The sequence below is a fragment of the Oryza brachyantha genome, chromosome 6 (assembly GCF_000231095.2).
Source record: "Oryza brachyantha chromosome 6, ObraRS2, whole genome shotgun sequence".
In the NCBI taxonomy this organism is placed as follows: Eukaryota; Viridiplantae; Streptophyta; class Magnoliopsida; order Poales; family Poaceae; genus Oryza; species Oryza brachyantha.
The window spans coordinates 15,087,451-15,113,401 of NC_023168.2; the positions used below are offsets into that span (position 1 = coordinate 15,087,451).

At 38.5% G+C, this 25,951-nt stretch overlaps 3 protein-coding genes across 3 annotated transcripts; 1 reads left to right on the top strand and 2 right to left on the bottom strand.

The window, feature by feature from the left end:
- Positions 1–2,842: 2,842 nt before the first annotated feature.
- LOC102718934 (L-ascorbate oxidase-like) lies at positions 2,843–7,321 on the top strand. The gene is made up of 4 exons (XM_040524845.1): positions 2,843–3,205; positions 4,467–4,793; positions 4,898–5,173; positions 6,083–7,321. Exons 1-4 carry the CDS (start codon positions 2,942–2,944, stop codon positions 7,103–7,105), a joined length of 1,890 nt encoding a protein of 629 aa, XP_040380779.1. The 5' UTR covers positions 2,843–2,941; the 3' UTR covers positions 7,106–7,321.
- Positions 7,322–7,531: 210 nt separating this feature from the next.
- LOC102700248 (transmembrane 9 superfamily member 7) lies at positions 7,532–12,150 on the bottom strand. Its single transcript, XM_006656110.3, has 7 exons — positions 11,943–12,150; positions 10,287–10,451; positions 10,041–10,150; positions 9,794–9,887; positions 9,591–9,703; positions 9,099–9,246; positions 7,532–9,014 (listed from the first exon to the last, which is right to left on the bottom strand). The coding sequence occupies exons 1-7, from the start codon at positions 12,072–12,074 to the stop codon at positions 7,857–7,859; spliced, it is 1,920 nt and encodes a 639-aa protein (XP_006656173.1). The 5' UTR covers positions 12,075–12,150; the 3' UTR covers positions 7,532–7,856.
- A 4,685-nt stretch (positions 12,151–16,835) lies between these two features.
- Positions 16,836–22,668, bottom strand: LOC102700533 (V-type proton ATPase subunit B 1). The gene is made up of 15 exons (XM_040525027.1): positions 22,582–22,668; positions 21,937–22,005; positions 21,084–21,139; positions 20,873–20,971; positions 20,687–20,746; positions 20,281–20,392; positions 19,962–20,167; positions 19,510–19,638; positions 19,185–19,322; positions 18,460–18,610; positions 18,010–18,092; positions 17,761–17,808; positions 17,609–17,662; positions 17,440–17,523; positions 16,836–17,351 (listed from the first exon to the last, which is right to left on the bottom strand). Exons 2-15 carry the CDS (start codon positions 21,992–21,994, stop codon positions 17,166–17,168), a joined length of 1,464 nt encoding a protein of 487 aa, XP_040380961.1. The 5' UTR covers positions 21,995–22,005; positions 22,582–22,668; the 3' UTR covers positions 16,836–17,165.
- Positions 22,669–25,951: the final 3,283 nt, after the last annotated feature.

Here is a 25,951-nt window from a genome sequence, read left to right on the forward strand (position 1 = left end):
TGAAATTGTGAAACACTAAACTATCATTGGTGAATACAATGTGTACAAATAAATACTATATATCAACAATGTTAATTTTCTTACATGGATCATACCCCCTCCGTCCCAAAAAAAATCAATTATTCGGTTTCCGTGTCCAACGTTTGACCATCCGTCTTATTTGAAACATTTTTAGAAAATTAGAAAAAAATTAGTCACACGTAAAATACTATTTATGATTTATTATCTAATAAAAACAAAACTATCAATCGTAAAAAAATTTTAAATAAAACGAAGAGTCAAAAATTATAGGTAAAAAGTGAAAAACTGGTTTATTTTGGGACGGAGGGAGTATATTATAGAATAAAAATAGAAGAGTATTCTAATCATGTGTTAAAAAATACCAGAATCTTATAATATCTACGAATAAAAAGTCTTAAACTTTAATTAAACTTTAAGTACTCATTAGAGCTCAGGGAATTAATGGATTGACCTAGTCGGTGAGTAGGCTAGGCTACAACATAATTAAAGATGAAACTTTTATGGAAAATAGATATTTTTGGCACAGATTGTACAACACGTCACTTTTTCTTGGCACTTGTTCCAAGAATCAGAGACTATAAAAATTCAACTATCGCGAGTGCATGGTGTCACATAAGGCCAAACAAAATTGTTGGTCGGTGTAATTAAGCATTGATTGATGGTGTCATAAGTTGAAAATTAGAACAGTGTAACTAGGTTAGGACTTAAGTCATTGGTATCATCTGACACCACTGCTAATACAGTTGCTCCACCCCCTGTTTCAGAGTCAATTGAATCCTTATAAAAAATATACTCAATTTAAAATTTGATCAATGAAGTGATTAAAAGGAAATATTTTCACGTCTTCATGGTCTATGATTTTGGAATAGAGATAGTACCGTCCAAAGTTGTCTCATCTCTAATCGTCGACATTATTGTCCATCTCGTTTAGAGTCAACTTAGCATCGAACAATTGGCTGATTTACCTGATGGACCACAGAGAGTTTATGGCCTTACATATTCATATTACTAGTAGTTGATTGGATGAGCTTGTATTATAACAAAGAATAAGATTGTATCATGACTAATCAAGATGGCTCCCTTAGAGAAGTGTAAATTTTTGAAGTTAGAAATTGAAACGATAGTTCTAGTTTTTATTTTAGGGAAATTTGCAATAATTTTGGAGTACTTGAGATGGTACCAGTAGATATCAAAATTTTAGTGTAAAAAACTACTCAAGGACTGTAAAATTGCTCTAAAATAGATAAAGTTGAATGTAACAAAGTACCTGTCATACAAAACAAAATAGATTGAGTGAACCAAGCTCACTATTAGTATCTAATGTCTATCATTTTTGAAAGGTAGATAAATGTGTGCACGTTCAGTGGCACGTGTATAACAGTTCTCTATACATACACAGCATGTGGTCAATTTGTAGGGTAAGTCCTTATCTATGCTCCTTTAAAAACAATATGGTGATTAGGGTGAATGTGTACTACCGACTCCTTTTCTTAACGGAGGAAAGATGATAACGTGGGACCAGAGGACTCGTATGTATTAACTCTTTACTTTTCATAAAATAAATATTATATATATAGCCATAACGAAATGATATATACATAAAATAATTTTTTTCTGATTTTTGTACTTGAGAATTCATCTTATTCAAATATATATATATAATTATTAATTATTTTGTTGTAATTTGTTTTATATGTTTACACAAAAAATTTCAATAATACGAATGGTCAAACAAAGATCAGAGTGTAAAAAAAAAGTAGCAATAATTTTTAATAATATTTTTTAATTAAAATCACATTATATAGCAATACATGTATAATATACTAGGAGATTAAATACATCACGAGTGGTTCTTACTCTCGTCCACGATTCACGAAACTATTTGACCTGCTGAAGCGGCCCCTAGCGGTAGTGCTATTATAGCGTGATAACCACAAAAACTAAAACCGTGGTAAATTAATCACCACAAAAACTGAAACCACAGTAAATTCATCTTTCAAAATTTGAATCAAAATCGGTGGTAGGGACAGTTTTGTCACGGTAGTCATACGATTTGTCACGGTTATTGTACACTTTGAAGTGAAAACCATCCCTTATTGAGGAAGGAGTGAACCGATGAAAGATAGATAATGTGTGGTAGGGATCATTTTATGGCTGTTTTACTACAGTAACTGCATGGTTTTATCGTCGTTAGCACGTGAGGTTTACAGTAAAAAAAATTGTTATTCGTTAAACCAAGAAAATTTTAAACATAAATAATTTCATCCAAATAAAACCACATGCTATCGCTCTCCCATACCATAACGATACATGCCCGATCACCACGTGGAAAACGACATGCCTGTTCTCACAGAAATCACGGAGCTGTAGTCGCTGCCGGGTCAGGGGACCTGACTGAGAAGATGAGGTGTTTTGGCCGCCACTGACCTATGGTTTCTCTGCTCTGTCGATAAAAAGTTCAGACAGTAAAACAAAAAAAAAAAAGAATCAACCAGATATATCGCCACGTGCGACAATTGCGTGCGTAGGTTCAATAAGACAGGACAGGACGTGTTTGTGAGCCCTAGGTCCCATCAACGCCAAAAGACAATGACACAAAACGATTTCAATTATACCCGGGAAATCAGCCGGTTGTCTACAACAGTACAAAAGCTAGTGCGTTATATAGTGATCAAGTACCCCCAAAAAATCGGAAATTTCGTGATCAAGGAATCTACCATCCCAGCATAATTCCAAAAAGGTGAGAAATTTATACCCCATTTCACCATCTCGATCAAGAGTCATATGTGAAATCAAAACTTTAATTTGGAGCCTATAAAAAAAAGAAGCATGGCTAGCTCCTTCTCGACACCAAGCTCACTCAGTCTAGTGTGACACACCACACACCTAGCACACCATTCCCTCTTGGAGCTGAAGCGCCATGGCGGCGGCCGATGGCAAGGCTCTCGCCGCCGTGGTGCTGCTGCTGCTGCTCGCCGGCGCGGCGGCGGCGACGGTGGAGGTGACGTGGGACGTGGAGTACATACTGTGGGCGCCGGACTGCCAGCAGCGGGTGATGATCGGGATCAACGGCAGGTTCCCCGGGCCGGACATCACCGCGCGCGCCGGCGACGAGATCAGCGTCACCATGAACAACAAGATGCACACCGAAGGGGTCGTTATCCACTGGCACGGCATCAGACAGGTACACCACGCTATTCAAAATATAAATATTTCTATGATTTAAATCTTATTTCATATTATAAATATTTTTAAGACTATTTATTTACTGTACTACTCATTCGAGCAATTGTTTTTATTTTATTTTTTTCTCATCTACATCAAGCACCCTCTGTTTTAAAGCATACTAATTTTTTTTTAAGCTTAATTTGCGCCGGACATCCTATAAATATTTATATTTTGGATATATAGAGTACGGTAACTGGAGGGACAAACGTACAGATCATTTTTTTGTTTGGGTACAAATAACGGTTACCGGTTACCAGCTGAAAATAACGGGTAATTAACTGGTCAGAGAAAAATGCTTCCATGAGAAACTGTCAAAATTTCGAATTTAAACATCAATGTTTTTATAATTCGATTTAAAGGATTCTGGTCGGTTTGGTTATTCATGTAACGTGACGGCTTTGAACTGGCCACTTATTTTCTTGACACGGTTTTACTTTAAAAAAATCACACTATAACTATACTATAATTATATTAAGTGTGATTTTAGTGAAAATCACACCGAAAATATACAGGTACTCACCTTGTTAGAGAAGAAAAGGCATAAGCTAATAAACCGGGTCTATCTGGATTCTGGAACCACCCATTCTGCACTACCAACAGTGTTGCTTAAGAATATCTGGGAGACAACATCGCTTTAGTAAAACCTGTACACTTGATCAGTTTGTTTATACCATTTGTATCAGTTTCACGTGTTTATCCCTAGGTTGATTTCTTTTCCGAAAAATATTAGTTTGCAAAAGAAAAATTATAGTTTAGAGGTTAATCATGAAACAGAGTATAAGCATCAATCTGCTTTTATGTTTGTTTTGTATATGCAATGCACTAACCCAAGTCAGCTCAGCCTAAAACTTGACAACTTAATCATTCTTGCGAGGTATTGAACAACCTTTTCAGTGCAAAATTTTGTATGGCCTGTTAGCTTCACAACCAAAATTTTTTTGTACCTAACATTTTTTTTCCTTTTCGAGAACCGCAAAATCATTAATAAAACGGGGTCCTTTGTTAATTATCTTACTACTAAATTATTATTAAAAGTTACTATCTCTAATTCGTCATCGTAAAACTTTTTGTGTCGTTTAAATTTATTTCTCGATGAATGTATAATTTATATATGTAGATTTATTAGTATTTATATATATAAATATAGACAAGTTTTAAACCGAGAGTAGATACACCAATAAAATAAAATAAAATAAATGGTGTAAATGAGCATGCAGATTGGCACGCCGTGGGCGGACGGGACGGCGTCGATATCCCAGTGCGCCGTGAACCCGGGGGAGACGTTCGTGTACAAGTTCGTCGCCGACAAGCCGGGGACGTACTTCTACCACGGCCACTTCGGGATGCAGCGCGGCGCGGGCCTGTACGGCTCGCTCATCGTCCTGGACTCGCCGGAGCAGCCGGAGCCGTTCCGCCGCCTGTACGACGACGGCGGCGAGCTCCCCATGATGCTGCTCAGCGACTGGTGGCACCAGAACGTCTACGCCCAGGCCGCCGGCCTCGACGCCAAGGACAGGCACTTCGAGTGGGTCGGCGAGCCCCAGGTATACAGCAACCCACGCACACCTCCATCGCCGGGCGCCGCCATGTCCGGCGAGCTGCTGCTGCTCAAGCTCGACCGAATGAACCAAGAATGATTTGGGTGTAGACGATCCTGATCAACGGGAGAGGGCAGTTCGAGTGCACGCTGGGGCCGGCGAGGAAGAAGGTGGAGAAGATGGTGGAGGAGGAGGTGGAGACGTGCGTGAGGGAGCAGAGGATGTGCAGGGACGAGGAGAGGTGCCTGAGGCGGAGCGAGTGCGGGCCGTACTGCCCGAGGAGCCAGTGCGCGCCCGTCGTCTTCAACGTCGAGCCGGGGAAGACGTACCGCCTCAGGATCGCCAGCACCACCTCCCTCTCTGCTCTCAACGTCAAGATCCAAGGGGTAAGACGGTTAGTAATGCATTTTATAATAACAAGTAATATATCCGTACATCCATATAATTAATGATTGATCGTATATGCCTATAGAAAATAAACATGTTTTTAAAAAAATCACTAGAACTTTTTTCTGATTTTTTAGGGGCGGTATTTTTTGGGTGACGTGGAGTGAGAAAAAGATGGATGACTTCGCATAATAGATATATTCTTTTCATTAAAAAACAGAGAGAACAAACCCCCATGCACATATATTCCCTGTTTCAAAAAGAGTCAACTTCTAGATAGATAAATATGAAGTTCTAGATAACTAGATGTCTAGATTCACCTCGACAATAGGCTTTTTTTTAGAGGTAAAAAAGAATGTCACATGTGTCTAATTGTGTAAGAGAATAGAAACATAGTACAATCATAACGTTTAGAATTGTGATATTTTTATTATCTGAGAAAAATATCTCTATATGTTAAATTTTGTTTTCGAAACTTTAATAACGTACATTGAGATATTTTGTATACTAAAGGTACCATACTAACAGTAAAAATTATGGTGTTTTCTGATACCTTTCAAATAATGACAAAAGTCCTCTTAGAATGGATCACTATGTGCAAAAGTATCACTCTCATCTTTTCACTTCCAATTATGCTTATAAATTAAAATTTAAAATTTTAACTCTAAAATTAGAGTTAATTTTAGGACTTTTTTCACCAAATTTTATTTTCAATCACTAGGAATACGTGTATAAAAGTGTTATTCACAAATGATTTTTTTTTGCAAATATATTGTTTGATTACCCCTGTATGAACGGGCATCGGTCACTATCTTTAAATAATTTGATGTGATTTGTTTAAAATTTCAATAAGATTGAAGAAAGTAAGTTTGCAATTGAAACAAGGTGGAAATGGTAAAATTTTGCAGCACAAGATGACGGTGGTGGAGGCCGACGGCAACCACGTGGAGCCGTTCGTCGTCGACGACATCGACCTCTACTCCGGCGAGAGCTACTCCGTCCTCCTCAAGGCCGACCAGAAACCCGCGAGCTACTGGATCACCGTCGGCGTCAGGGGGAGGCACCCCAAGACGCTGCCGGCCCTCGCCATCCTCAGCTACGGCGGCAATGCGGCGGCGGCGGCGCTCCAGCTGCCCGCCGGCGAGCCCCCGGTGACGCCGGCGTGGAACGACACCCAGCGCAGCAAGGCCTTCACCTACAGCATCAAGGCGCGGAAGGACACCAACCAGCCGCCGCCGCCGGCCGCCGACCGGCAGATCTTCCTGCTCAACACGCAGAACCTCATGGACGGCCACTACAAGTGGTCCATCAACAACGTGTCCCTGTCGCTGCCGGCGACGCCGTACCTGGGGGCGTTCCGGCACGGCCTCCAGGACCGCGCGTTCGACGCGTCGGGCGAGCCCCCCGACGCCTTCCCGGCGGAGTACGACGTGATGAGCCCGCCGGCGAACAACGCGACGACCGTGAGCGATCGGGTGTTCAGGCTGCGGCACGGCAGCGTCGTGGACGTGGTGCTCCAGAACGCCAACATGCTCAGGGAGGAGGTGAGCGAGACGCACCCGTGGCACCTCCACGGCCACGACTTCTGGGTGCTCGGCTACGGCGACGGCCGGTACGACCCGGAGAAGCACGCGGCGGGGCTCAACGTCGCCGACCCACCGCTGCGGAACACGGCGGTGATATTCCCGCACGGGTGGACGGCGCTCCGGTTCGTCGCGAACAACACCGGCGCGTGGGCGTTCCACTGCCACATCGAGCCGCACCTCCACATGGGCATGGGCGTCGTCTTCATCGAAGGGGAGGACAAGATGCACGAGCTCGACGTGCCAAGGGAGGCCATGGCGTGCGGGCTCGTGGCGACGACGGCGGCCGTGCCGCTCACCCCCGCCACGCCGCTGCCTCCATCGCCGGCGCCGGCGCCGGCGCCATAAGCTCCTCAGCATGCCCGTTCCCGTGTAGTTTTTTCCGTTTTGCAGCAAACATTTTATACGCCACTGCGAAATAAGGCCCACTTGAGATGTGGATTGAAAATATATGCTTATGAAACCAAGAAACTGTGCTGATATATGCTAATTAAGATAATTTTATAATACCGTTGCAACGTGCACAAAAAGTATGCAACATAAGGTTTAGGTCTGTGGGATAGAAGCGCTGATAAATAATGAATGATGGAAGATTATTAGATATTTTACAGCTATTTAACTGTATAAACAATGAAATTTAACTATTACAAATTAAAAATCTACTTAGAGACATGACAGGATAAACTGCTGCTATATAGAAACTTTAAAACAATGCACCGTATAGAAGGAAGAACAGCATTAAAGAACCACCCAGCAAACGCAAATCTGCAGCAATGAACTAGAAATGAACCATGGTTAGCATGTAGTACTCCCTCATCTGCAATTTTTAGCAAATTATCGCTGCGACATAAGATAAAGAGACATGGAATATTACAAGCACTCAAAACACATCTCAAGAGTTACAAAATCCATGTCACGCTACAGGGTGTATCAATATCTCTCTTGAACATCAGGCAATTCTTACTCCTACCAGACTACATGATCTACCAAAAACCATCGAATCCGATCCCACATCCCAGTTTCATTTATATATGTTAATTGGGAGGCACCATGTATGACATTGTAGCAAAACATTGGCTAGGCAGTAGACGAAGATTCATCAGTCGATCTTCACAGAAGCATAAATCTTCCTCACGAACCAGAAGCATGCGTAGAAGCCAATGGTACCAGTCAGCACGAAGAAAGCATATGAGATGATCAGCATGTAACCAAAGTATAGGATGCCTGAAACAAGCTTAGTGATCTCCAACTTGTTGAAGAAGTAGAAGATGGCATAAGCAAAAAGATAGAGCGCTGACGAGCCAGCAGTCAGGTATGCCCTCCACCACCAGTGGTAATCCTCGCTGCATAGTTGGAAGTAGCAGAGAACAATCGTGATCTCAGCACAGGTAACGATGAGGATAACGAAGACTATGAAGAGGAAGCCAAATATGTAGTAGAACTGGTTCAGCCAGATTGATGTCAGAATGAAGAAGAGCTCAATGAAGACAGCACCAAAGGGCAATATGCCCCCAGCAAGTATTGAGAAAGCTGGCTGCAGGTACCATGCTTGCTCAGGAATTTGCCTGGGAATCTTGTTTGTCTTCACTGGGTCCTCAATGGCTGGCTGTTTGAAGCCCAAGAAACTTCCAACAAAGACTAGCGGCACAGAGATGCCAAACCAAAGGAGGAACAGAGCAAACATTGTTCCAAAAGGAACTGCACCTGATGATTTCTCACCCCAGATCAGGGCATTTAGGAAGAAAAAGACTGCAAAGATTATACCAGGAAACATAAAGGCAGTCTTGAGGGTGATCTTCTTCCATTCAGTGCCTTTGAACATCTTATATAGGCGAGATGAGGTGTATCCTGCCAATACACCCATGAATACCCACAGAAGTACCATAGCTGTCATTAGTCCACCACGGTTCGCAGGGGACAAGAATCCAAGTAGCGCAAACATCATGGTTACCACCGTCATTCCAAAGAACTGCACACCAGTTCCAACATAAACACAAAGGAGACCTGAGTGGACAGGTGGCCTGAAGACATCACCATGCACTAACTTCCACCCGGTTTCTTCCTGGGCCTCGTCCTGGTTATCAAGCTGATTATAGTTTGCAATATCCTTGTAAAGAGTTCTCATCATGATCATGGCAACCATGCCAGAAAGGAAAAGGACAATCATCAATGAGTTAATGATTGAGAACCAATGGATCTGGCTATCACTGGAAAGAAGATAGACATCCCAACGAGATGCCCATATGATCTCACTAGCCTGCAACAGTTCAATTCAAATAAATCAAAAAATGAGGGGAACAAGTAGTTCATCAAGAGAAGAATCTTCAGGAGGGAACTATACCTCAAAGGTAACATCATAAGAGAATACAACATATGTTTCAGGAACCACATCTTGAGGCGTGTGGCTACCAGGAGTAATCTTATTGTTAGCATTGCAAGTTTGCACTGTAGGGTTCTTGTCATCCCAAGAACCATATTCATGCTTAATGCTGTAAACATAAAGAGAAGCAAAAGGGACAAATTATACTCCATACAAACAGAAATATATAGAAGGGCAGAAATTTTTTTTCCTAACATCAGCAATGATGTGATCAATACTACCATCCCACGACACATTTGGAAATCAGTGAAATAATAAAAGCAATGATTAAACATGATATTGGAATGGTTTCATGCTGATCAACTATTAAAATAAACCACAATGAAATAGCCTAATGAATTCCCATGAGCAGGAATTACTTCAAAAAGGAAAAAGAATGTAAGCAGAGAAGAGAAGAAGTTGTAGGAACCACTGATATAAAGATAAGATTAAAATGTAATTTGTATGTAATACCTGCTAGGAATCACATGGAAGCCAACAATACGAGCCTCAGGAGAGTTTTGATCTTCATGATACAAGACTTTAAAACTCAAGTGATTGTTGATATAATACTTGTCATCCTTGAGCTGGCAATATTATGTGCAAAACATCAAACTAATTAAGACCCCTTACTTTAAAGTTTAAACAAGAAACAATTGACATGGTGAGATATTCACCTTATAACCAACTCGATAACCATGCTCAAAGCTCGGTGTTTGGCTTCCTTCCCTTGTTTGTCTAGGCACCACAACTGGGAGATTATCCAAAATCCTGATAAGAAAAGATTATTTACAAAAAAGAAAGGTTAGTCGCTGTATTCTGAATGCATCTGCTGAACATTTAGTAGAATATTTTCAGCCGGTTAGATAATCGATTAGAAAGAACAACATAGTATAAACTTTTAGCATTATACTTTTAGCATACATGTTTACTCGATATTCATCATCAATCTTTTCTTTGAAATTCTTTGCAGCTTCTGGAGAAAGCTTTGTTCGACAGACAACCTTGCAAGTCTCATCCCTCCTCATCTTAAACTGCATGAGATGACAAAATTAAACTATATTTATAAACAGTTTTGTATAGTATGTGGCAGAGCACCACTGCTCCCTAGTCCTACAAGGAGAATCATTTTGTGGAGAAAGCAGAACAATTCAAAAGTAATATCCTTACATTGTAGACAGAATTTTCAATGCGATCCCCACGAAGGACTTCCCCTAAGTTTTCAGCACTGTTCTTAATTGCATCGGGTTTGCAGTAGTCCAGGAAATAGTAGTCATATGGAAGTTGTGTCTTTGTAGATGAAAGTTTGTTGACTTTAACTTGAAGCTCATCATCCTGCAAGGTGAATGATTAGCTCACCTTCCAAAATAAATAAGCAAAGAAGTAGCTGCTGCCAGTACAACATAATGAGTGTTATCCCAAAAACTTAAAGCATGGGACAAACATCACAATTTGATCCCATCCTCGAATATCTGCAAATGCAAGTGTTCATAATTTATAAAAGTTGTATGGCATGTTTTCAGATTCCCTTTGTTAATTGGATGTATATGGAGTTTGGACTAGAAAGAACCAACATGAGAATACTACCATGAACCACGCTAGAGGTCAATACTTGTCAATCAAGCACATGGGCCAATGCACCATTATGCTTAGATATAAGGATTATCATTGAGAATAAACAGTTGATACTCATCTGAACTACGTTCAACAATACCATAAATGAGCTTAAAGCAGCCATTTATGCAATTATGGAAAGACATCGCAGGATAAATATTAAAGTTTTACACAATTTGGACATTCTAAAATTGGTCCTCTTAAGCTACAACTCCATTGCTGCTAGAACGGAAATTTCTTTCATGCCTCACAAGGCACTCGTTCATTAATACTTGACACCTTTGACCATATTAGTGTTACCCATCACCATCCACTTTTCTCCCGTTATACATGTTTGAGATATCAAAGGGCACTTTGGTCACACATTAGTAAAAGTTAATTCCTTAATGCGTGTGAAGTGGTGAAAAGTGGACAGGTAAATACATGACAATATCGATGTCTAACAGAGACTGCTGCCTTTGTTACATTTAGCTAACTTCACCCTACAGATACCTAACACGTACATAGTAAGAAAACGACAACGCTTCAGCTCATGTCAATTTCTCCAGTTTTTGTGATTCTATTTTAATAACATTCCCCTAAAGTACCAATCTACACAATTGCCAAGTAAATACAAAATCCACACAGCAAACTTGAAAAATCAAGCACCAACAATCAACTGCTATTTTGTATACATGTCTCTAGATAAATTCAAATAAGCACTCCCAGCGATTCGCTATTATGGAAACTCCAAGTTAGGTCATTCTAGATGAAAATTGCTTCATCTGGTACACTAAACAGAGATAATCCTAACACTACGATCCCAGCCATAAATACAATACGACAAAAAGGAAGTACAACACCAATGCTAGCTATCTCACCAAAGTAGAGTCACAAACAATCAAAGGAGAGATAAGCATTGCCTACGAGAACTGCTCTCACTTAACCCCTCGTAGTCATATCCCAGGAAACAAAAATTGCGAACCTAAACCTATCCATATGTCCAGATATTCCATTTCCCGCGTCACTTCTCTAAACCCTAAACCACGCGCGAGCAACACGAGCAATCCACCAGAAATGCTGGGAGACGAAGGCATCGACCCGAGGTGAGCCCAGATCTGGGGCCACGCCTCCCCGTACGGCCAGATCCGCCGCCACCGGCGGCCGGGAGCGCTCTCCCAACGCTAGATCCGAGGAGGAAGATGGGGGCGGAGCAGGGGTAGGTCGGATCACCTTCTGGAAGTCGCGCGGGGCGACGCCGGGGAGGTAGAAGGCGCGCGCGGGGGAGGCGGCGGAGAGCAGGCAGACGGCCGCCGCGACGAGGAGGAGGCGGCGGCGGAGGGCCGCGCCGCCGGCGATCGCCATGGGAAGCGGAAAGGAGTGGGAAGTGTGCGCGACAAGGGAGGAGGATGGCGAGGTGGCGGTCGGTGGGGACTCGGGACGAGCGAGTTTTATTACTAGGGGGGAGAGAGCGAGAGGAGCAGCCGTGATTCCTTGCAATAAATTGGATTTGGAAATGATAATGCGTGTGTTTTCGGGAAAAAAAAAGATAGATGGGTTATTATTCTATAGGGATAGGGGTTTTAATTCGAGAGAATTCCCTCGATACCACTAAAATTATATCCGGTTTCTTCTATGCTATGTAAAAAATCAAATTTTCTCATGTGCCGTTCACTTAATTTTTCTTCCTTACGTGCCACTGCCGTTAACTTTTCATCCAACTCCATTGACTTATTTTGATTACGTTCCTTCTGTGCCACTACATGCCAAATGACTCGAAACATAGAATTGAAAATTGATATTTTTGAATAAAATTTGAAAATTTATATTTTCGGATAAAATTTGAAAATTGGCATTTTTGGATAAATTTAAAACGACCCGCAACATAGAATTGAAAATTTAAAAAATATCAATTTCCCTACTTAGAATTTTTCAGAGATTTTCTATCACTTTGTTTACTCATTTAATTTTTTCTGAGATTAAAACCATTTTAGTTTTTGAAATTTTTTAAAAGGTTTAAAAAAGATACCTAGGCTACGATAGTTAGAGACTAAGGTCAAATAATACTATTTAGTACTCTTCAAAATAGGGAAATTGATGTTTTTCAAATTTTCAATTCTATGTTGCGGGTCATTTCAAATTTATCTGAAAATATCAATTCTCAAATTTTATTCGAAAATATCAATTTTCAATTCAACTGTCTTAATTTCAAATTTATTCAAAAATATCAATTTTCAATTTTATGTTTCGGGTCATTTGGCATGTAGTGGCATAGAAGGAACGTAAGCAAAATAAAATAAGTTAACGGAGTTGGATGGAAAAGTTAACGGCAGTGGCACGTAAGGAAGAAAAAATTAAGTGAATTGCACAGAGGGAAGTTCGATTTTTTATATGGCATAGAAGAAACCGGGTATAATTTTAGTGGCATACGGGGAATTCTCTCTTTTAATTTTCATAAAAAATACGGTACGAATGTAAGTTGCTCAGGGCACGTAGAATGGATTTAGATCCAGTGCAGATACAACTAGAACTACACATTAGGGATTGCATACAATCACAATGAACGGCTAAGATTTGATGTTACTGTTCTGTTGTTACAGTGACTTTTCCCAGTGCACCATAAAATCTGGACCCTTGGATTTGCATCGAACAGTTCTAATGTGACTGTTTATATTGTTGTCACACTAAGGATTGCATAGGATCCAGATCCATATAGAATGGTTCAAACTGTAGCTGTCTATTTGATATACAGAGAGCAAAACAAACAGATCCTCTGACAGTTCAGACAACAGTTGTATGTTTGGTTGTCTACAAGTTCTGTAATGTATACATGCATACATGATCAAATCCATGGCTCGTCCGTAGAACGTCTATCAGCTACTGACTCTATGTGTTTGAGTATGTGCCACTACCGTCGCTAAACAAGACGACGGCAACCACATCTTCGTTCAATGGTGTCCATGTAAGCGAATTTTGTCTCTGTGGCACCATAGTGGTAGTTGTTGTCTCGGCGCTGTACGTGCCCTCATAATACACGTGCACTTATCCACTCGTATGAATCTTTTACTAGCACTTTATCTTTTTGTTTCTGCTTATGTTTATAAGTTAAAATTTAAATTTTGAACCCTAAATTTAGAGTTAATTTTAAGGGTTTTTATGGTGGTATATTTTTTAGTTTTGGCTTTTAGATCACTAAAAATACATATATAAAAATTGTATTCATAAATTATTTTGTTTGAAACTATATTGTGCCACATTTTTTCTAAAAAAAGTCGAGCAATCATCCTGTAGCTGTATGAGCAACTCCATGGACTGGACCAGCTTATCTTATGATTTGACGAATTCATGAGAGGCGCTTATTGTGTCAACTTTGACTGAAAAAATAAGACATAAATGCGAGCATAGTACGTTAAGTTTTGGAGTTGAATACCTTTGAATTTTATACTTTAATGTGATTTAAAGTGTCATCCTAATGTTATAATATATTTTTAAATGATATTGAATTGTTTTGAAGACATTTGTAAATTTGCCAGTCTTTTTATTAATTTTGCAAAGGATGTCCCTCGGATGTCAACAAAACTACAAACCTTGAATAAAAATTCTGAACTATCATATTTATAAACATCCAAAAATTGACCAAAAAATTATATTTCAAATTTTAGAAGTTTTTGTCCTATAGGTATTTGGTCGTTTGGACAAATTATACGATACTAACTAAGGCTAATCGGACAGCAATAATAAATCGTAGAAGTCAAATAAATCAATAGCATATTATAGAATGTGATAAAGTCAGTGGCAAATCGCAGGAATGTGACAAACTCAGAGGCATACAATGTAATTTCTCTAAATAGAAGATCATCGACCCCGAGGGAAAGAGGAGAACCGAATAAGCCTCGAGGGTTGACTAGAAAGCCTACATAATTCAAATCCTAGTAAGTCAATATTGGAGAGACTCCATGATGGCTAGCCGCCGATAACTATGCATGTGCTACCGTATTGATATAGTGCAGACTACACTAGATTTTTCTTCTTATATGTTATGTTGTACTCACGGGAGGCCATATAAAGTCTCACACTAGCTTTGACCAATAAGAGTGGGCTTATTACCAATTATCAAGGGCCCTAACATGTATAAAATTTCACATGTCTTTCTCCTTGCAAATATCCTCTCGAATATGTTGATATCCGTCAAATTCTACGTTCTAAAATACTATGGTCGGATCTTTATCACATAAGCAGGATGAGCATGCATATGTTTATACGAGCGAGCACATGTACGAACTTCTGCGTTCGAATAGTGTTTCAGAAAAGAATAATGATCTGTAAAAGCTAATGATTTGATTACCTACTGAGTAATTTGGAAAACAAGAGCAGAACACAGGATCACAGGTCATTCCTAAGTTGGTGTTTAGATTGAGAAAATTTTTGGAAGAAGTGTCACGTCAAATGTTTAACTGGATGTCGGAAGGGGTTTTCGGACATGAATAAAAAAATGAATTTCACGGCTTGCCTAGAAACCGCGAGACAAATCTTTTGAGCCTAATTAATCCAAATCATTAGCACATGTTGGTTACTGTAGCACTTATGGCTAATCATGGACTAATTAGGCTCAAAAGATTCGTCTCAGGATTTCTTCCATAACTGTGCTATTAGTTTTTTGGTTCATCTATATTTAATGCTTTATTTAGGTGTTCAAAAATTTGATGTGATGTTTTTGGAAAAAAATTTTAACTAAACAAGGCCTAAATTAGGATACTTGTGCTAGTACAAATACTCGTACATACTGTAGTTGTACAAAATTATTCTAGTTCACTTGTGCTAGCACTACTATAATAAAGCTACAGGTGGCAAATAAATAATCCGGAAAGGACGAACACAAAGTGAACTTCACTTGCAGCGGCAGCTTTCGTCATCTTGTGTACACAGCAAAGGAAACTCGCCGTTAGTTTTCTACTGTTTCTTTATTCTTTAGTGATTTCATGCTTCAATAAAAAAAAGCTAGCTTGCATAGATCACTTCATCACTTAAATCATTTAAATCAGCTCACCAAAGCTACTAAGCTATTACTACCTCCGTCCCTAAATATTTGACGTAGTTGACTTTTGTATACACGTTTGACCATTTATTTTATTTAAAAAATTTATATAATTATTAATTATTTTATATCATTTTATTTATTGTTAAGTATACTTTTATGTATATATATAGCTTTACATATTTTGCAAATAAAAATTGAACAAGACGAATGGTCAAACGTATATAAAAAAGTCAACGACGTCAAATATTTAGGGACGAAAGAGTACTGTATAAAAGAGCCACTTAAAACACCAACACGTATACCCGTTTTGGTTATACCATATAAATTTAGAGAAAATCTTTTAGTTTATGTTTAGAACAAGATTGATCGATCTTTTAGAATTCTAATCATCAACAGTTTTTTTTAAAAAATAAAGAAATGATATATGTAAATTTGAACTGAAAAGTGCTACCTTAATATCATGAATTTATAAGATTTTACAAACTTGTTTTAATATCAAATGAAGCCAAATGTAAAATTTGACCAATTCTTATTTTAAACATTAAACTTTTATTTCATGGACAGATGGGAGCATTAGACTTAAAACAGTTGAGCAAACACAAGTTCAAATTTTGAAACTTAATTTAGAGATTCTTTATGTCCTTTTTTTTTCAATACGTTACTTTAGCATAGCCAACAAATTATTGTCCCCATCCTCTATCTCTTATGCTTATGCTTAAATTTTAAAGGTGACATTTAGACTTATTTTGATATCATAGTTTATTTTTCATCAGTTGCTTATCTATCACTGGGAACATGTGTATAATATTTTTGTTTATAAATTAATTTTTAATCACTAATAAACCGTTTAAGTTTTACCCATATTTTTTTCTCTTCTTTCACACGGCTTTAGCTTATCAGACGTGGCATAACGATAACCTTATTTCCCACATGAAGCATCATCGTAAAGAGCGCTACCATAAGGATACAATAATTGACAAACAGCCCAAGGGCATTTCTATATGGATTAGATATTTGAAGCGTAAGGAATCTGCATTAATATTTTTTTAAGAGATTGCATAGTATAACGATTTGCAGTAGCATTTACCATTTCATCGCAGTTTATTGTTTCATCTTTTATTCATTCACAAAAGTAGATACAGCCAGTGCCTTGGGAGGTTCGAGCATCTTGGCCTACAATGCTCTTGCTAACAACTCTGGCCAATGAAAACCAAAATGAGCTCATGTGTGTAGTTTAAAGATACATGGCATAATATTACAGAAGTCGCCGTGACAAAGTGACCTAAGAACAAATTGTGCTCACCCGACAGAAAAGAATAGGACCGGACTATATATAACTACAGCAAAAAGGCCACGAGTTCAAACATTTCGATTTATTCAAGCTGCACTTGAGAGAACATTTGATTTCTGAACATAGATCAGTGGGCAGCATCTCTGCTGTAGTACTGATCCAATGTCTTCGCAGGGATACGATGGAGAAGTTCACGAGGGAATATGCGCAGCAATGTCCATGCTAGGTCAAGTGACTGAAAGATGTTTCTTGTATCATATGCTCCCTGTGTTACAAATTTCCTCTCAAATTTGTCGAGGAATTCCAGATAAAGCTGCACAGGAGATAAAGAACAATATATGAGATTTATTTTTTCTAAAGAAAACGTCAACTTACAAATTATCAATTGTGACTGTACAAACCAGATCCTCAGAAGAGAGTGCCTCCTCTCCAACAACTGCTTTCATGGCCTGGACATCCTTTCCAATAGCATAGTTGGCATAAAGCTGTAAAATGAAACAGTAGACATGAGTTCCACTGAAGTAGATGCTAGAGCTTAAAGAAAAAAATCTATGGAGTCCAAATACGTACCTGGTTAGAGACATCTGAATGGTCTCGACGGGTCATACCCTCACCAATAGCACTCTGCAAGAAATATTAGACAGTTCTTAGAACTTAAATAATGGTTGTAGCATGTAACTGCTACAACTTTATGTGAAATTTGTATTGATAAGCAACCTCACCTTCATCAATCGAGAGAGAGATGGCAAGACATTGATGGGTGGGTATATCTGAAAGTAATACGCAAATATTTAGTTAAGAGTAAGAATATAGAACATCCATAAATTACATTTCATGTGTTCCATATGGAAAAAAATAACAGCAAGTTATAATAAGAGTTATAGCTTGACAATACGAAGCTTCCTATTACTGTTACAAAGGTGTCATCTTTATTCCACTTAATAAGTATAAAAGAACGCAAAAGAAAGTACCTGTCTGTTATGCAGCTGCCTGTCAATGTATATCTGTCCTTCGGTAATGTATCCCGTAAGATCAGGAGTTGGATGTGTAATATCTGTTTAGGATGAAACAGCACAAATGTTAAGCATTATTTGTGATATGTTCAGGATTAAAACAAATCACAACGTGGCCAATAACATGAATGATAAAAGATCCATGCAATAGACATGTGCCAACACAAGTAACTTAAGTCCAGCTCAGAGATGTTCATGTTGGGCTAGTGCATATACTCATCTGCATTAACTAATATGGCAGATAACTCATTGGAAACAACACGAGTAAGAAAAGGTTGCGGCATATAATACACCTGATAGGATGGTACTCTTCGCATACTTCAGGAACAAAAACATGTTTATATAATGCTCACAAGATAGTTGTAGTGGAGATATAAAACTAAAATAAATCAGCCAACAGTCACTTACCATCATTAGGCATTGTTAAAATGGGAATTTGGGTAATGGAGCCTGATCTTCCTTCAATACGCCCAGCTCGCTCATATATGGTTGCGAGATCAGTATACATATATCCAGGATAACCACGCCTACCTGGCACTTCTTCTCGGGCAGCTGATACCTACATAAAAGCACAATTGCCATGTATTAATTCTGATGACAGTAAATAACATAACATCATTCATCATTTATTGCAGTCAAACATAAAAGTAGATGCAAAATGCAAAATACTCATTTTAGATAAGAGAAAACCACAACACAATGTTAGAAGCTAATAGAAACACAAATAATTATTTAACATCTAAATGTAGCCATTTTTTGGTCAGCGGTAACATGATCAAATGAAAAATCATGACCTTTTCACAACATATCATAACCAAGCTAATGCCATTTCTGATAAATGTTCAGTTGTTAGATGCTACAAAAGTTTGTACCAGTGACATGCAGACTAACAGAAAAATGTGGCCTTTCATGATCAATTCATTCAACCATGAAAGTTTGTAATCACATGGATGATGGATGGCATTCTTAGTTTTAGTAAGGATATCAAACCTATATATGATTCCTTGAAAATCAATTGTCTATGAAAGAGATATCTAGGAAAATGTGCATCCATGGAATTAGGTTATAAGAATAGCTAATAAAACAGAAAGGAACAAATTATACATTATCATACAAGATATCAAGCAAAATACCTCACGCAGCGCATCTGCGTATGAACTCATATCTGTCAAGATGACAAGTACGTGCTTCCCACATTCATATGCCAAATATTCTGCAGTTGTTAGTGCAATTCGAGGGGTAATGATACGTTCAATGGTAGGATCATTCGCCTGTAAAACAGAGTAGCTTGGTGTTAAAAATATGTCTACCTTTAGCAATCAGGTCAACTTCTGTTAAAGATAGAAGGATGTAGCTATAAAGATACAGAAATTAAGCACAGCTACAGTAGCAAAGGTGTGTTCCATACTAGTATACTACAAATCGATACTGATAACTTCAAAAATATATTGTACATACCAAATTCAGAAAAAGGGTGACCCGCTCCATCGACCCATTCTCTTCAAAATCACGTTTGAAGAATTGGGCTGTTTCCATATTCACTCCCATAGCAGCAAACACAATAGCAAAGTTATCATCTTCACCACCCTGGAGATTAAGGAAACCAGAAAATAAGTGAACTACAATTAAGAAATGTATTCATGGAAAAAACTGAACAGGCCTAAATTGTTCTACAGCATACCATATGATCTTTTTCCCCACAGAAATTTAAAATACTATAATGCCACCATCCAACCATTGTTGAAAGAACAGGATGTTCCAATCAGGAACTTATGTAGGATTTCATGTACAGCTAAAGTTATTAGGCTATATGAATTGTATCTAGTAATGCTAACATGTGAAGCGAAATCTCAATGGATCATCAAGTATTTGCTCTGATTATCTTTGTGAGATATATATATATTAGGTACCTCTGCATGCTTGCCTTTATCCAAACTTTTGACGAGGCCAGCTTGGCGACAAATTTGGGCAGCAATTTCATTATGAGGAAGACCAGCAGCAGAAAAGAGAGGAATCTTTTGGCCTCGAGCAATGGAGTTCATGACATCAATGGTGGATATCCCCGTTTGAATCATCTCTTCCGGATAGGTTCTTTCACTGGGATTAATTGAACTTCCTGAAATAAAGATCAGAACACATGGAAATATAAGATTAACCACCGGCCATACTTATTACATGCACTGAGCTGTGAACTTCAATAACAGTGTGCTTGGTTTGAGAAAAACTTACCAGAGATATCCAAGTATGCCTCGGGCAAAATAGGTGGACCATTATCAATTGGTTTTCCAGAACCATTGAAAATGCGCCCAAGCATATCAAGTGAGACAGGAGTTTTGAGGACCTATAGGAAGAAATTATAACCATAGGCATAAGTAAACATTGCAGCTACTTCTCAGTGCATATATGTAAACAGATAAAGGTGGAAATACAAGATTATTCAAGTCATGCATAATAGTCAACAATCAACAAGAGTAAAGAATTTTAAGGTTCAGAATACATGTACTTCTCAATAGTCCTTTCTCTTATCAATTGTATATCTGAGAGTGAAATAATTTCTCCAAATTAACACTGTCCAGTTCACAGCATTTGGCCTATTAGAAAACTTGAACCACTATGGAAGTAACCAGGAACATACCTCTCCTGTGAACTGCACGGTAGTATATTTGTTGTCTATTCCTGAAGTGCCTTCAAACACCTAGAAAATCAAGTAATTCAGTAACAAAATGTTAACTTTCTGTATAACACATACCATACAAATAATGCAAATCTAAATCCAATCTCACGAACAAAACAAGACTTTCAATCTTTTCATAGAAATAACCTGTACAACAGCCTTTTCACCATCAACTTCTAGAACTTGGCCACGGCGAGTGGTGCCATCTCCCAATCGGATGTTTACAATTTCCTGGTACTTTGGGCCCTGAAGATAGTTACATGAAGAAAGAAATGCTGAGTGTAACTTGCTGTCAGATTGGCCCATTCAAAATTTGTAGAGTTACACTAGAACTGCAAATTAGAGAAGGCATACACACCTTTACTTTATCCAAGATAACCAGAGGTCCTGCCACACCAGAAACAGTTCTGTACTCTGCAAATAAAAAAAGTATGGAACATCTTTGTTAGGCTGCTTGAAAAAAATTGATCTAATCACAGCATTAAGACGAAGTGAGCCTGCAAAGCTGGAACAGTGTCTGTGCCATGATGAATTGTTCTTTTGTGAAATTTGCACTTCTATGTGTGCTCCAAATCTCAGTAAATACTCCCTCTGTTTCAGATTGTAAGAATACAAACCATATAAATTGATCAATGGATGAACCCAGACAAGGCTGAAAATTCTTACAACAAGGAACTGAGGGAGTACATAGCAAACAAAAGAATATGGTAAACTGAAAGCATGGCCTAACCAGTAACCACTGTGCCAAGATCTGATGTAGCGTTGTACAGTTAAGACTGCAATGCTATGACAACAATGAACATCACCAGTCATGATTGGCACACTAAGTTATGTACTTCAACAAAACCTCTGACTATGAAATTGGCATTATTATTAGCATAACCAGCAATTTTAAGTACCAATACACTAACATTTCCAACATTTATTTCAGCAGGCTGATAGTGAGTACCAAGCTATAACAACATCCAATGATCTACCATTTAGATTGCGCCCATTGTCAAACAAGGCGCTTAAATTTTAAAAATTTTAACCAGGTTCTTTTCCTTTACAACAATAGTCTGGCGTGCCAGTGCCAATGCAGGCACTGGTCAATTGCGACAGTGCTAGAAGCCTCTGAGCAAACACAAAATGGACAGGCCACTGAACCCACAAAAAACTACAATATAAAGACGTGCTGCAAGAGATTCAATCTCATTGCTAGCTCGACTCACCCATGCCGATCTCCAGGGTCCCCTCCTCCAGATCGGCGCCATCCTTCACCAGACCCATGGTGGAGCAACCTGCACACAGGTAACATCATCAACCTCAACAGATCGAAAAAACAATGACCCTAACGAGACCGATCGCTCTATTATCCTAGAGCACCGACAATTAAAAAAAAACTTTCAATCCTCTCGGCCAATCACTCCGCCCTATCACTCTGAATCAGGGCGGACCTAACGTGTGGGTTCAGTTGAACCCCCCATAAATTTGGTCACGGGACAAGAGCTTCCAGATCTAGAAGAGACGATCAGGTTAAGGCAAGGAGAGAAGGTGTCGGCAGGGAGGGATCAGAGAAGTGCGGGTGGCTCAACGGTGAGGATGCGGCGGAAGCAGCACAGGACGCCGGCGCCACCGCTCTCGCGGGATATGGAGATCGGCCACGCACGGCGCAAGCTCGCGGGGGTTGCCGACTACCCGAGGAAGGGGGGTGGGGGACGGGGAGGAGACCATCTCGGCGGCTCCTCCCCGCCCGGTCGCCGTCTCCCGGTCGCGCCGGGGAGGAGAGACAAGATGAGGACGAGCGGACACGGGCACGCGCGGATCGGGCTCGCTCTAATCTGGCGGTGAACAGCGAGAGGTGACGCGAAGCTTACCTCGGATCGGAACCACCACCAGCAGCAGCGGCGGTAGGCCGGCGGCGAGGCGGAGGGGGAGGAGGGCGAGCGGTGGATCGGATCGGCGACGAGACGGGTGGGGGAGGGGAGGGGGGAGAGGAAGAGAAAACGTAGTATTATAAATGAAAGAAAATATACAAGCCGATATCGTGAGAGAGAGAGAGTGGAGGATGTCGTTTTGCGCGTTTACCCCTCAACGAATGCGGAATTTGTAAATATACCCCTCGTACAAACGGCGTGTTCGTTTTTGGCAAGTTATCCGGCATGAAAAAACGTAGGAATGTATTAGTATATGATTAATTAATTTAGTTATAATAATAAAAAATATTAATAAAATTTTTAAGTAACTTTACTATAGAAAATTCTCGAAAAAACACGTTGTTAAGTAATTTAGGAAGCATGCATGAAAAACAAGAAACCTGGAGTATTAAGAGGGGAAAAAGAACATGGCCTTAGTATGGTATTCATGCCGCAAGCAGTTTTTTTGGCGCACAGGTGGATATCCACCCGTTACTTGCATGTCATCTAAACAGTTATCAAAAAATATGAAAAAAATTTAAGATAGCTAAATATGAGTTATATCACTCCACAAACATGCAAATTTAAATTCAACTTCTATAATTTGTAGCAAAAATAACAAAAACAATTTTGAATATGCATATACTTAGTTATAGTTTTTTTTGCTATAACTTGTAGAAGTTGAATTTAAACTTTGCATGTTTGTGGAGTGATATAACTCATATTAATCTATCTTATCAAATGTTTTCATATTTTTATGACTATTTAGATGACATGTAAGCACATGGGTGGATGTCCACCCATATGCTAAAAATTGTTTCCCTATTCAGGCCATCTCAGCGGTATTTTATGAAGGTTTCAATTTGTACGTAAAAATAGTGATATGGCATAGTTTATTATGAAATAGGGGAGCTAAATTTTATGATGATAAAACTTGGTGTAAATAGTTATCTAAATCATTAAACTGGATTGAAACCTTAACTGAGAATAATTCATTTCATTTTCACACATTTAATCAACTTCTATTGGTTACTTGGATGCAACATTTTAAGTAGGATATTAGCCTATGATACCGCGAAATGAATTTTTGCATGGATAGCACATATTTCATTCATCCAATTAAATATGTTTTGATAATATGATACTATTGAAAACCATAAGATGAAATATTGATCTTACTCAACAAGTTTCATTATTTGTAATGAAATCATTTTCTTTTCCTTGGGGCAATTACCTATTAAAACGGTCTTTGGGGTCTAACTTCATGCTGGTACATGTGTTTGAGTATTGGGGGTGTCTAGATTTCAGGCGACTGAGATTTTCAAAAAAAATTCTACATTGTTTCATCTCTTGTATTATCATTTCTGGGACTATCAAAGTGACTGAAGTTTTTGAAATTTTTATGCGTCTAAAATATAGTCACGCCCTTGAGTTACACTAACCATCAACTTACGCTATGCATGGATTCTAAAACAACAAAGTTATGCACTTTTTGTGTGCTATTAGAGAATCCATTGACCTATTGCTTAAAACACTCGATGGATGTTAATCCATGTTGCCACCGTAGTTGAATGTGTGCTGTAAATGGTCATTTGGTTGTCATATGTATTCAATTATACTACATTCGTCCATAAATATTTGACACCGTTGACATTTTTTTACACATTTGACTATTATTCTTATTCAAAAAATTTACATAAATATTAATTATTTTTATCATTTCATTTATTGTTAAATATACTTTTATGCATATATATAGTTTTACATATTTTAAAAAATTTAAATAAACGAACTGTCAAACATGTGTAAAAAGTCAACGGTGTCAAATATTTAGGGATGGAGGTAGTAATTGCTATTAGCAGTAGATCCCACAGATGGACGCAATATATTTTAGTTTCATAATATTATGGGAATTTCTGATGTTTGTATTAATGTTACTATCCCAAGGTTTTTCTTTATGTTATCACCATAAAGGCTTGTTTCTTGTGGTTGCCTGGCATTTTATTAAGTTTGAATTCAAATTCCCCAATCCATAAAACATGCATTTTCTGAAATCCAAAATAGAGATCCGTGGACTTCCAAAGTAGACATGTATGTCACACTTATGCACTTTGAAATATGCACCGGAATTTCATACCTTATTCTCATATTCCATGAGAAAAAACATAATTCGATATTGTATCTAGCCTTTGAACATCTATTACTCTTAATTATATCCATTTGAAAGCCTGATGCTAAACGAGATAATAAGCTATAAAAGTCATATCCCATGTAGGATAAGGAGATGACAAATGATGGGATTTGTTTTTCTTTTGTATTTTTTCATAACCAGTATTATCTTAACAACTGAAAAAATGGAACTTTATTAAACTTCCCAACAAAAACTTCCAAACCAGGAACCAAGATTTTTAATTGGCGCAATTGATTGCTGATTGAGACATGGTGACAAATGATGGCCATATGAATGTATGATTATGTTCTGGGACCAGTGCTCCAACATTTTTCCATCTTCAAAGTTTAACTACTACAGCAGATCAATTGAAGTAAGTAACAACAGAGGGTGAATTTGATGCAATCTTTTAATTTCAGGGTGTTTTTGCAACTGTGCCTCCAACCCAAGCAGCATACCAGTAGTATAGCATGTCAGCATGTGACCTTGGCTGCTTTCCTACAGGAAACTGTGTTCTTTTCTTTCTTCAGCACAATAGAAGAATGCCATAGTTTTGTGTTCCATGATGTAAGCATACAAACCCTACCTTGCATCTATGCTTGTTCTTTTATCTTTGAGCACATAGAATGACAGAGTGGCTGCTCAAGGTCTGATATGAATCATCAACAAGGCCCCAAGTCAAAATTAGTAAGGGGTTGTTTGAATTTGTGCTTTCAATGGTCTTTTAATTTTGCTTAGGAAATATTCTCATCCTACACATTCTGGAATTAAAAAATAATATCACAAATGTCATGGAAATTGAATGCCCTAGGCATGTTCAAGGCAGCCTAACCATTAATCCCAAGGGCTAACCTCTCAAATAGCGCAAAGAGAGACTTCATGCTTTACTGGATTCGAATTTTCACATAGCAAAACTCAAAACATCTTTTGGACCAACCAGTTGGTATATATTACCAATTCATTACATAGACAATAGATAGTTTCCTTTTTAGTTAAGTTCAAAATAATTTATACTGAATTTTAAAATTTTGACAAAATTTAAGTTGATTTGTTGGGGGTTCAATGATTTCCGCGATTGATTATCTTTTTTTTTTGTTCATGACCAGTTTTTTTTTTGAGGAACCATGACCAGTTTGGTGAACCTTGGATATAATGTTCTTA